The following is a 12,787-nucleotide window of genomic DNA, read 5'->3' as shown; positions in this document are numbered from 1 at the left end:
GGTGTTGTGGAATATCAGGTAAAGCCACGGATTGCAATGCCAGCAACCTGTACGGGTGCTGATTCAAGTCCCAAATGCTCCACTTCTGATCCAGCTCCCTGCTCAGGTCAATGAGTGAAGCAGCAGAGAAATGCCCCAATTACTTAGTTCCTTTCACCCATGTGGAAGACCCAGAGGAAGCTCCTGGCTCCTGTATTTGGCCTGTATTTACCCGTCTTATTGCAGTTATTTGCGGCAAGAATCAGACATTTCTTCTGTTCCCTTCCTTTCCATTCCCTCCACTTCCCTCCCTTCCTCTTCCATTCCCTTCCTTCCCCTTTTTTTCTGTTTCTCTTTCTGACTGTCCCTTTCTGCAACTCTGCCTTTAAAATAAAATAAATAAATCTTTAAAAAAGAAAGCATAGGAAACTTATGGGATATAATTAAGTGAACAAATATTAATATGGTAGAGATAGTTTAAGAAGTAAAGGAAAATATGTTAGGCCAAAACTCAGGTACCAATAAATTTAAAAAAAAAGGAACTAATTTTAAAAAAGGAAACATCTACTCCATGGAATATTACTCAGCCATTAAAAAGAATAAAATCATACCATTTGCAACTAGCTGGTCCCAACTAAAGACCATTATGCTCAGTGAAATAAGTCAAACCCAAAAGGACGAATACCAAATATTCTCTCTAGTATAAGGAAACCATCATGCAAATTAGGCTTTTGTGTTTTCTTTTTGTCACCCACCCATTAGCTATTCAGTGACGGGTTTTTTTTGACTCTGTGGTGCTGTGTTTTGTTTTTTTTTTTTTTTTTTTTTTTTTGTCTGTTTTAACTTCGTATCTGTTGTTGACCTTATTTTTGTGGCTTTTCACTTAAGGGAATGTATAGTGATGGTGTAATAGAGACTGCCATATCCAGATGTGCAGATACATACAGTATTCATTCCTACTTTCAAATCAAAGATGGACTCCCAAACTTTTGGACTGTGTGGTATTGTCTGTACTAGCAATGTCGGGGCATACTCAAATAACAGACTGATGGAATTATGACTTGTTATGAGGGAATATACTATTGTAACAATATGGGGAAAATCAGTTGGGGGTGGGAATTTGGGGTGGGATCCCAGACCCTACATAATTGTACCATAACATTCAAAATAAATAAATAAATAAATAAATAAATATGAAAATACAATTTAGTCAAATTTGTAGGATTCAGAAAGGTTAAACAGAAAATTTTATAACGAAGTGTATACATCTAAAAAAGGAAATTTTCTTAAGTAAACAATTTAATTATGCTCAATGACAGAAAAACAACAAAGCAAATAATTAACAAGAAGCAACATTTAATACACATTTAGAACAGGAATAAATGAAACAAACATTAAAAATGTATGAAGTCAACACAACTGATAATCTGTTAACCAAAAGGAAAAAGAAAAAAAGAGCAAAAACTCATAGACAATCGGAGATGAAGAAAGAAACTCTGCAAACTGATACCAGACCAATTAAAGGATAAAAAACTAACCTTATGCTAATAAATTGGAAAACCTCAGGGAAAAAATGAAAGTTCCTGGATACATAAGACTTAAAAATATTGAATCAAAATGATACAGAGTATCACGATTGAAGCAGTAACTAAGAGACTTTAAAAAAATAATGTTTATGGACTAATGCCTATATGAATGAAATTTATGTAACATTTTAAAGGTATAATTACTTCTAGTACTTCATAAAAATGCTGAGATCAATATTTCTTTGATACCAGAACAAACCCAAAAGGCAAAACATACACACAAGGAAAAGCATCACCAACACCCTGACTTAATATACAAAAATTAAAAATTATTAGCCAAAAAATTCGGCACTAAACCGAAAGAATTATACACCACACAGTCATCTGATTCATCTCAGGGGTGCAAGAATGGCTCAGAATTTACAAATCAATAAATGTGAGAAATCACAGTGATAGACTGAATAATGAAAATCATATCACTATTTCAAGATACAGAAAATAACTGATATTTAGCATCACTTCAAAATAACATCATTCAAGATATGATCCAAAGAACGTACTTCCAAGTATCTCGTTTAAATTCATTTGCACAATTTTACATTTCAAATGTTTTAAAATACCTTTTACTAGCCACATTTAAAACGTTTAAATGTTTAAAACATTATAAATGTTATAATTTCTTTTGCACTTATAAAATAAGGTGTATTCATTTTTCATTGTAACTGCAGGGTTGCCTATTTAATTTATTTGGTAATACCACATTACAGCTTTGAAAATAAAAAAGTTATGTATGATAAGCGCATAGTCAGTATCATCAAATGAGGAAGATCTGAAAACATTTCAAATCAACTCTGGAACAAGACAAGGATGTTCACTTTCATTACTCATATTTCAGTACTGATTGGGAATATTAACAAAAGCAATTAGGAAAAACAAAGAAATTAAAGGCATTTTGGTTGAAAAATAAAGTAAAAATATACAACTTTGCAAATGACCTGAAGCTTTACATAGGAAAACCTAAATGCTCCACTCAAAAGCTGTTAGAACAAATCAAGTACAGATCGAGAAATTCTATGCACGTTTGTTAAAAAGATTTAAAGATTTAAAAATAAATCTAATCAAAGAAGTGAATAGCTTTAAAATAAATTTATAAAAAAGGTGGAGAAAACATCAAAATCACCAAGAAACTGAAACGTATTTATGTTTATAAATTGGTAGAGTTAACATCATTATAACTCCCACACAGTAATGTAACTAATGCGCAGAGATCATTCCACATACAGCATTATATCACCTGCAAACATAAACATTTTCATTTTCTGTCTTCCAAATTTGATGCCATTTACTCCTTTCTCCTCCCTAATTGTTCTTGTCAATATTTATCACCTATACATAGAGCAATGGAACAGAATAGAGAACCCATACATTAATCTACATTTATGCAACCAATTGATTTTTCACAGAATTTCTCAGATCATGTAATAGTCTGAAGGATAATCACTTTAAGACATGATGTAGGTCAAACTGGATTATGCATTTGGAACAATGATATTATATTCATACCTATCACCATAAAGAAATCAACTCACGATAAATGAATGACCTGAGTTTTAAAACTGACAGTCAAGAGTTGCTTGAAGAAAATGTGGATGAACCCCTCCAAGACAAAAGTGTTGGTGATTATTTATTGCATAAGATCTGTTAAAGCACAGGCAACACAAACAAAATTAAACAAATTCGCTGTCTCCAATTCAAAAGCTTAGACACAGCAAAGCAAGCAATCAGTACAGTGAAGAGCATCCATAAGATTGGCAAAAAATTTTTTTGCAAGCGATCTGATAAAGGATTAAAACCCACAATATACCAGCAGCTTCAAAAACTTAACAATAACAAAGAAAAAAGTTAAGAAACAGACAAAAAACTTCAATAGATGATTATCAAAAGAAGAAATGCAAATAGCCTTTAAGTATGTGAAAATGCTTCACATAACTAGCCATCAGGGAAATGCAAATCAAAGGCATAATAAGATGTCACCTTATGACTATAAAAATGCCATTCATCTCAGAAATTAACAAAAGCTACTGAGAATTTAGAGAAAGGGCAACTTTTACACATTGCTCTTGGGACTGCAAATCAGTGCAGTCACTGTGGAAAAGAGTGTGCAGATTTCTGAGAAAAACTAGAAATAGGTTTACCAGATGATCCATCAATACCACTAGTGGGTATTAAGCCCCAGAGAAATGATCACATTGTATCAAAGGGATACCTACAACAGCCAAACTATGGAATCAACCAAAGTGTCCATTATCACATGAATGGATAAAGAAAATCTCACACACACACACATATACACACACCATATATACAGAGTGGAATATTATTTAGCTATAAAAAAGAATTCTACTATTTGCATAAAATTAGATGCAACTAAAGGACATCATTTGAGTGCAGTAAGCTAGACACAGAAAGACACATACCACACGTTCTTTCTTACATTTAGGAGTTAAAATTAAAAATTTTTAAATGTAAGAAGCAAAAGCAAGAATGAAATATCTGTGTGTATCAATCCTGCTGAAAATAACTTTTCTAAATCTTTGTTTTATAGTTTTGTCAAACCAATTGGTAAGAAGGTAGTATTAAATTGGTTTTAATCATCTATTATTATTTTAAAATTGACTGTGTATGTGAGAAATAGTCATCCTTCCATTTGGTTATTGTTTATAGACTTTGTCTATGTTACCACTGAACTAAGACTGCTTTTAATTTTTTTGCTTTTTTATGATAATCTCTTTATTTAGTAGAGCATAATGTTAAATAAAATGTTATTGCAAAAACTAAACAAGTCAGAAGAAAAAGGAAAAAGAGAAACTAGCCTGGAAAAATGGAAGCTAATACCTAATACTAATTCTATCAACTACATTCATCTGTTCTTTTTGTATTAATATCTTTAAGATGAAAAATAAAGTACTTGAAAATATTTACAGAGATTCAATGCAACAACCATTGATTTTTTTTTAAAAAGATTTATTCATTTTATTACAGCCAGATACACAGAGAGGAGGAGAGACAGAGAGGAAGATCTTCCATCCGATGATTCACTCCCCAAGTGAGCTGCAACGGGCCGATGTGCGCCAATCAGATGCCAGGAACCTGGAACCTCTTCCGGGTCTCCCACGCGGGTGCAGGGTCCCAATGCATTGGGCCGTCCTCGACTGCTTTCCCAGGCCACAAGCAGGGAGCTGGATGGGAAGTGGAGCTGCCGGGATTAGAACCGGCGCCCATATGGGATCCCGGGGCTTTCAAGGCGAGGACTTTAGCCGCTAGGCCAAGCCGCCGGGCCCTGATTTTTTTTTTTTTTTTTAAGATTTGTTGATTTTTATTGGAAAGGTGGATATACAGAGAGGAGGAGAGACAGAGAGGAAGATCCTCTGTCTGATGGTTCACTCCCCAAGTGACCGCAACAGCTGGAGCTGAGCCAATCTGAAGCCAGGAGGCAGGAGCTCTTCCGGGTCTCCCACACAGGTGCAGGGTCCCAAGGCTTTGGGCTGTCCTCAACTGCTTTCCCAGACCACAAGCAGGGAGCTGGATGGGAAGCAGGGTCGCCAGGACTAGAACCAGCGCCCATATGGAATCCCGGTGCGTGCAAGACGAAGACTTTAACCACTACACTATCGTGCCGGGCCCCATTGATGACATTTTTTTTATAGAACTAGGAAAAAAACCTAAAATTCGTATAGAACCAATTCAATCCTGAGTAATCGAGTAATCAACTTGGACGCATCACAATACATTATTTCAAAGCATTCTGCAAAGTTAAAGTGGTGAAAATGGGCATGATACTGGCATTAAGAACAGACTCAGATGAATGGAATGAAATAAAGAGTCCAAAACTTAATCCATGTTCATACAGTCAAAAAGGAGCCAAAAACACACATTGGAGAGTATATCTTTTTTTTTTTTTCAGTAAAAGTTGTTGGAAAAACTGGTAAATATGCATAGAAAAATGAAAATAGATTTCTCTGATCACATGTGAAAATCAACTGAAGATGGACCAAAAAAATCTGAATATAAAAGCTGAAACTATTCTACTACTAGAAGAAAACATAGGAGGAACAGTGCGAGAAGATGCTGCAGGAAACACTTTTTTTGGATAAGAGCCAAATATGAAGGCTTGTAACACTGGCATGATATGTCAGAAAACTAGTGTAGATTTCAGTGGCTGCTCTTTTTCAGTTCCAATTTCCTGCTTATGTACCTGGGAAGGCAAAAGGCTTAAGCGTTCAATTCATTGTCACCCAGGTGAGTGACTCAAGATTAAATTCTAGGCTTTTGTTTGCAGCCTGGGCCATCCTCAAGTGAGGACATTTTGGGAGTGAACCTGCAGAATGAAATTCTCTCTCTCTCTCTCTCTCTCTGCTTCCCTCTTTCTTAGTTGCTGAGACATGCTACATGAATCAAAAAACTGAAAATTTAAGCTAATAAGAATGCTACATGAACCAATGTGATAACTGACATTGGAGTAGCCTGATTTGCATAGAATTGTGCTTAGTCTGTTTCACAGAATCTACATAAAGATTATATTGTGTATATTTAACTCCTGTCTCCCACAGTCTCAGCGTTCCTGGAGAGTCCATCATGGTTGGTTTGTTTCTCTTTCCTTTCATGGACCCTTGAAGTCCCTATCAGTAATGGTAACTGGTTAAGAACAAGGCACGCATTCCACAGTTTGATGACTAGATTTCAGTGTTCGTTCCTTGGACTGTGAACATATCAGCAGCAATCTATTCCTCTGCTTTTGGTTGTGGATGGATGACTAGAAGAATGTGAATTTCGGGATTTCTCCTCTCCCAAGTATAAAACTACAACTATATGGAGTAGTGCCTTTTCCTTTGCCAAGGCAATTTACATTCTGATAAACCTTCAGCAGGTTAAGCTGTTGGAAAATAGTTTCTCCTGAGGTTAAGCCTTATTAAGTACAACAGAACAGACTGGTGTATTACAAAAATGTTTCCTTTTCCTCTCTGCTGCCAGAAGCAACAAGAGAGGTTTTTTTCTAATATTCAGCATATACATGGTAGAGCTCCTGCGGGCAAAACCCACAAAAAAATGAGGTTTTGACAGAGCTCTCCTAAAAGTTTTATCTCTCAGACTTGATCACATTGAGCCTCCAGCACTTTGTAAATTACAGTTTAGATTTCCTCACTCTAGCTCCGATTCTCATAGAGGCTTCTACTTTAATATGTTTTTATTCTCTGCATCTGTGTACTTTTGCGGGGCACAGTCTTGATCTTTGACCTCACTTCTCTGATATATCTAAGAATTGTTGATTTTTCAACTTATCCAAATTTGTATTTGTTACTAAACTGCTTTGGCAACTTCTTAATACTTTATATGGCAGGCCAGAACTAGAAGTACTACATATTTTTAATTCACAACTTCCTATTCTGTGCTGAAACAGTCATCCTAACTATGCTAGCTACATTTGTTTTCATGTTTGTGTTCCGTAATACAAACATCAGAATTTCTATATACCTATTTTTGTTATTTAATTTTCTCTTGCTGTTGGCCACTTGATCTTAAGTCACAGTATGCATGCTGTTTTTATTTTAGGCAATGGATTATGTACGAAATGATGCAGAGATACACTGAGGGTCAGAATTGTAGTCTTCTTTCAAAGAGGATTTACTTTTGCTTCCTTCCTGCAATCACCATGTGGTCATTTCACCTCAGAAAATTACATGCCTGATCTGATTAGCAGCTAGGTTTTATGTTTTGGTTCCTTAAAGTGTATCCCTCAGATGGCTGAAAAATGAAAGCCTGGGATGCTTAAGTGATAGTCCTGTCCTCTCTGGGCTTTGGAATCCAGTTATCATTTCTAGCCTTGTGAAACTGTTCAAAATGCCTCTTAAAAGCACATATGGTTAGTTATTGTATTAGGGAAAAGGTGAAGTGAGTGAACTGTCTCCTTGGCATGTTAGGTTAGTCTTCTCCCTGGGATACTGGGATCCCATTTGGATACTGGTTCTTATTCTGAAAGTTCCACTCCTGCTGCAGCTCACTGCTAATGGCCTGGGAAAACAGCCAGAGATCAGCCTAAGTCCTTAGAATCCTGTATTCCACATGAGGTACCCAGAAACAGCTCCAGGCTCCTGGCCTCAGACTGGCCCAGCTCCGGCCAGGCAGCCATTTGACAAGTGGACTCCAATGCGTGCATGATGCTCTCTCTATTCTTCTCTCTGTGTCTGGATCTGCCTTTCACATAAAAATAAAATAAATCTTTTTGAAAAGGGAAGTGAGACTTCATTACTATTCACCTTTTTTTCTCTTTGTTTCTGGATATTGTCCTTTCAGATTCTCTCTGCCTTACTACCTCTTTCATGCACTGTAATAGTACATGAATATGTTCTAGAGTTTTCTGTTTGTTCTATGCATAGTAGTTTGTGGCTTTCACTGATTGAAATGAAATTCACATTACTTATCCACATTTTGGCTAAGATCAAGTGAAATGAAATTTACATAGATGAATCAAGAGATAACTATTTCCTACACAGAACATCATCAATGACTTATTTAGCCAAGATCTTCCTTGGTTGAAGGAGCTGTTGCTTCTACTGAGATTTAAGGGAAAGAACATTTTCACTGGATAGTTTATAGATGGCCACCCTTAGACCTATTGGCTAATTGCTTATTGCTATTGCTAGAAATGTCAAGGAAGCAGTTTAAAGTTGTACGTTTTTCCCCAAATTTCCACAGATGTTCATTTAAAGTCTAAATTCCAAACATATTTTAAAATGATTATATATATACGTATAGATATACGTATGTATGTATATATATATAGTGGTTAGCAGACATTCTGTATTTATTAGTAAACCTTAACCTAGATGCTTTCGTGAAATATTTTTGTTTGGGAAAGTCCATACTTGACCTTAAGAAACAAAACAGAGGTTGGTCTATGTGATGTCGGTGGGCCTCTTTCATCTATTGGAAGACCCTATTAGCAGTGATCAGATTATGTAGAGAAGAGAGAATAAAGAAATACTTTTGTGCAAACCAGCCTTGGCCAAATCATGTGGAATATAGCTGACCTTCAATACCTGCATGATTGACAGCTTTAGGACTCACTGTGTCGGGCCTGGCATGATAGCCTAGCGGTTAAAGTCCTCACCTTGAAGGTGCCAGGATCCCATATGGGCACCCTGCTTCCCATCCAGCTCCCTATTTGTGGCCTGGGAGGGCAGTCGAGGACTGCACAAAGCCTTGGGACCCTGCACCTGCTTGGGAAACCCTGAAGAATCTCTTGGCTCCTGGCTTCAGATTGGCTCAGCTGCAGGCACTGTGGCCACTTGGGGAGTGAACCATGGGACAGAAGATCTTCCTCTCTGTCTCTCCTCCTCTCTGTATATCTGCCTTTCCAATAAAAATAAATAAAATCGAAAAAGAAAAAAAAAAGACTCACTGTCAGCCCAGCATTCATAGAAGCCAATTAATATGATATATAATATATATACAATATAATATTTGTGTTTGTTGGGATTACTTATGAAACACTGTGAAACATGTATACTTTATACATGTTACATTACACTTAATATATATGTATATATAGTCCTATATATTTTTGGGGGGGTTGCACTGCAACTTATAAAATGTCACAGAATCAGACCAGCAGAAGATCTTAGTGCCTAAATCCTTGCCTTGCAAATGCCAGGATCCCATATGAGCACTGCTTCATATCCCGGCTGCTGTACTTCCTATCCAGCTCCCTGTTTGTACTGTGGAAAAGCAATAGAGTATGACCCAAAGCCCTGGGACCCTGAACTCCTGTGGGATACTTGGAAGAAGCTCTTGGCTCCTGACTTCTGATCTGTTCAGCTCTGGCCATTGCAGCCATCTGGAGAATGAATCAGCGGAGGAAGATCTTCGCTGTCTCTCTTCTGTACAGATATGACATTACAATTAAAATGATAGAAAGAACAAACCTTTTTTAAAATATGTGACAGAACCAATTCTTCAGGAAAAGAAGAAATGGTACATTAAACATGAGCATAAGCGTATGCCATAGCCGTGGAAAAGAATCTGGAACTACATTAAAATATAGACCCCCATTCCATGAATCCTCCGCTGCGAGAAATGATTATACGATTCATAATTAACAACAAAATCACAATATCGGTTTATACACAGAAGAACCTTTGAAGCAGAGACTGTGGTACTGATTGAAACCGTGTTGCCACCTTAACCCCCAGGTCACAACCTTGGCCAGAAAGCAAGGCAGCAGAAGCCACCAAGAAACACAACGGCCGGTGTAACTGTCCCAGAACCACTTCAGAATCCCTGAACTGCTCCAGAAGAATGCTGAGAGGCAGTAAACGTGTCTTTGTGGGCCAACCTGGGGTGCTGTAACACACAGGAAGAGCTCATTCGCCACTTCCTGTCGCTCCTTGGTAGCCTTCCCTGCGGACGAAATCTCTGCTCCTCACGGACTTCCGTTGGCCCTCAGAAGTTTCTGGATTCGGCCTCAACGCCATTTTGTGTGTGAGAATGGCGAACATCATCAACTGCAAGAGCAAATTCGTGGTGGGAGGCAAGTACAAGCTGTTGAAGAAGATCGGGTCAGGAGGCTTTGGGGAGATTTACCTTGCGATTAACATCACCGACGGCAGGCAGTTGGCCGTGAAGTTAGAATCACAGACTGCCAACAGTCCAAAGCTGCTGGAAGAGAGCAAACTGTACACGATTCTTCAGGGTGGGGTTGGCATCCCTCGCATAAAGTGGCAAGGCCAGGAAAACGGCCATAATATGCTAGTCATGGATCTTCTTGGGCCTAGCCTCGAAGACCTCTTCAAGATGTGTTCTAGAAAGTTTACGCTGAAAACCGTACTTATGTTGGCAGACCAGATGATCAGTAGAATTGAATATGTACACAAGAAGAATATCATACATGGAGACATTAAGCCGAGTAACTTTCTAATGGGCACTGGCTGTCACTGTGAAACATGTTTGGAAAATCCAGGGAGAAAGAGGAAGGCAAGCAGAACTGTCAGTACGACTCAGGATACATCCTTGTCCGTAGAAGACCAGCTCTTCCTTATTGATTTTGGTCTAGCCAAAATGTACAGAAATGATGAAACAAACCAACACATCCCTTACAGCGAAGATAGAACCTTTATTGGCACAGCCCGCTATGCAAGTATCAATGCACATCTTGGAATTGAGCAGAGTCGCCGAGATGACATGGAGTCTATAGGCTATGTTTTGATGTATTTTAATAGAGGCAGCCTGCCCTGGCAACGACTGAAGGCTGAAACAGTCAAGCAAATGCTTGAAAAAATTCGTGAAAAGAAGATGTCCGTGCCTGTTGAAATTCTGTGTCAGGGGTTTCCTGATGAATTTGCTACCTATTTGAACTATTGTCGTGCGCTTCAGTTTGAGGAAGCCCCTGATTACACATATCTGAGGCAGCTCTTCCGCAAGCTCTTCAGGACCAAGCACTACAAATATGACTACACCTTTGATTGGAATGTGTTAGCGGAGAGGGAAGCAGAGCAGGCAGCATCTTCCAACAGCAGGGGAAGCAGACTCAGAGCCTCAAAGGCAAGCACAGCTGTAAGAGCAAGAGTAACATAAAAGGTTTCTAAGCAGGAATTGTGAAACAGAAGAGGCACTGCACATGATTGGAACAGCATTTGTTGCCCCACAAATCTTGAAATTGTTTTTGTTATGTCCACTAACCAGTGGTTATAATCAACCACTACTTGGGAAAAGACCTACATTTCATTATAAACTGGCTCTAGGCAGCGTTGGTGATGTGTTACGTATCCTGAGTTGTATTTGCTCTAATGTATTATGAGATAGTGAAACACGGTGTCTGGCTTTATCAAATGTAAAAGTTAACTAGATGTTTCACATACATGTTGGTGTGGAAATTGTACACATGTCAATGTTTTGTTAAGATTTTTAACCGTGAGCTATGCTGCTTTGAAACCTTTTTGCAGAAAAAGACTTGAATAGTCTGAAGCCACAGTTGTGACAGTTGAAAATTCTCACATTTTTGGATTATTAGGGTTTCTTTGTATACTCCTAGAGATGCTGGTTACTAACTCAAAAAAGTTTTAAAATGGCTGGCTTCTGGTTAGTGAGTCAACGGATAATGGTAGCAACCAAAAATTCCAGTGTTTGAGCTTATGAGAAACTAAATATGCTTGCCTGTGAAAAAAATAGCAGTATATTTCCTTTTTATTTTTCTTTGTAGTCCTTCCCATATTACCATTGAATTAATATGTTGTTTAAGTAAATGCAATCATTTAAACATCTAAAAAAATAAAGATTCATGCTTATGTCAGATTTCTTTATTGTAATTGCCTTTGGGAACAGAAATGCAAATAGAAACAATGAATATGCTAATTTCCCCCACTCTGCCAACAGAGTATAGTTAATCTTTATATATACCCTGAAGCCCCATATCATATCAAATTGATGATTCCCATAAATATTTTCTTCATTTCCACAATATTAAATATGAGTACTATTTCCAGGTAAATCTTTGAACAATGAGAGTGATATATTTCAAGGAATTTTACTCTTGGATTACCACTGTTATAATAATATTAATAAGTCAGGATTAGAAATTGTTTGCAAATGATATTTTGTTAATTTTTTGAAACAATTTTAACATTGTACAAGATTTCTTTCATGCATAATTATTACACTATTTTTTATTTTTGAGAAAGCAGTAGCTATGGTTCTATCACATAACAGATTCATAACTAAGATCATGAAGTGAGAAAGAACTATATTTTCAACAATCAAATATATTTCAAATTAGACATTTATAAACATCTACATATGAAATATACCAACATTTTAAAAGTGTATGTGTATGTTAAAATTAACATACATAAAATCAACTTGAAGTGTTTTTCTTTCTGTGTCTGACTTTTCAATTTAACCTCATCCAATCTAGTTCCATTCAGTTTGTTGCATGTATCAGGATTCCACTCTTTTTTATGATTGAGTGATATTTCAGTGTGGGTACATGGAGGAAGATACCTACTATTTTCTTTAATCATTCATCAGTTGAGACACCTAGCCTGACTGATTCTAGGCCTTTGTTAGTGTAAATGACTACATGGATAATTATAGTCCAATAAACATAGACTGCTGTGTATATACTGTATACTAACATAATTTCCTTTCTTTAGCTGGATCATATAGTAGGTACATTTTTAGATTTTGAAAAACACATACAGCTCTGTCTCTTAGGCAGTGAATTGATTAAG

At 37.1% G+C, this 12,787-nt stretch overlaps 1 protein-coding gene across 1 annotated transcript; it reads left to right on the top strand.

Moving 5' to 3' along the window:
- The first annotated feature begins 10,015 nt into the window (after positions 1-10,015).
- LOC101532141 (casein kinase I-like) lies at positions 10,016-11,146 on the top strand. The gene is given in 2 exon segments (XM_036497826.2): positions 10,016-11,073; positions 11,076-11,146. Coding segments are annotated over 2 exon segments (1,095 nt in total). The 5' UTR covers positions 10,016-10,049.
- Positions 11,147-12,787: the final 1,641 nt, after the last annotated feature.

Source organism: Ochotona princeps, chromosome X (genome assembly GCF_030435755.1).
Source record: "Ochotona princeps isolate mOchPri1 chromosome X, mOchPri1.hap1, whole genome shotgun sequence".
NCBI classification, from domain to species: Eukaryota; Metazoa; Chordata; class Mammalia; order Lagomorpha; family Ochotonidae; genus Ochotona; species Ochotona princeps.
This window is presented reverse-complemented; position numbering and strand designations above follow the sequence as displayed.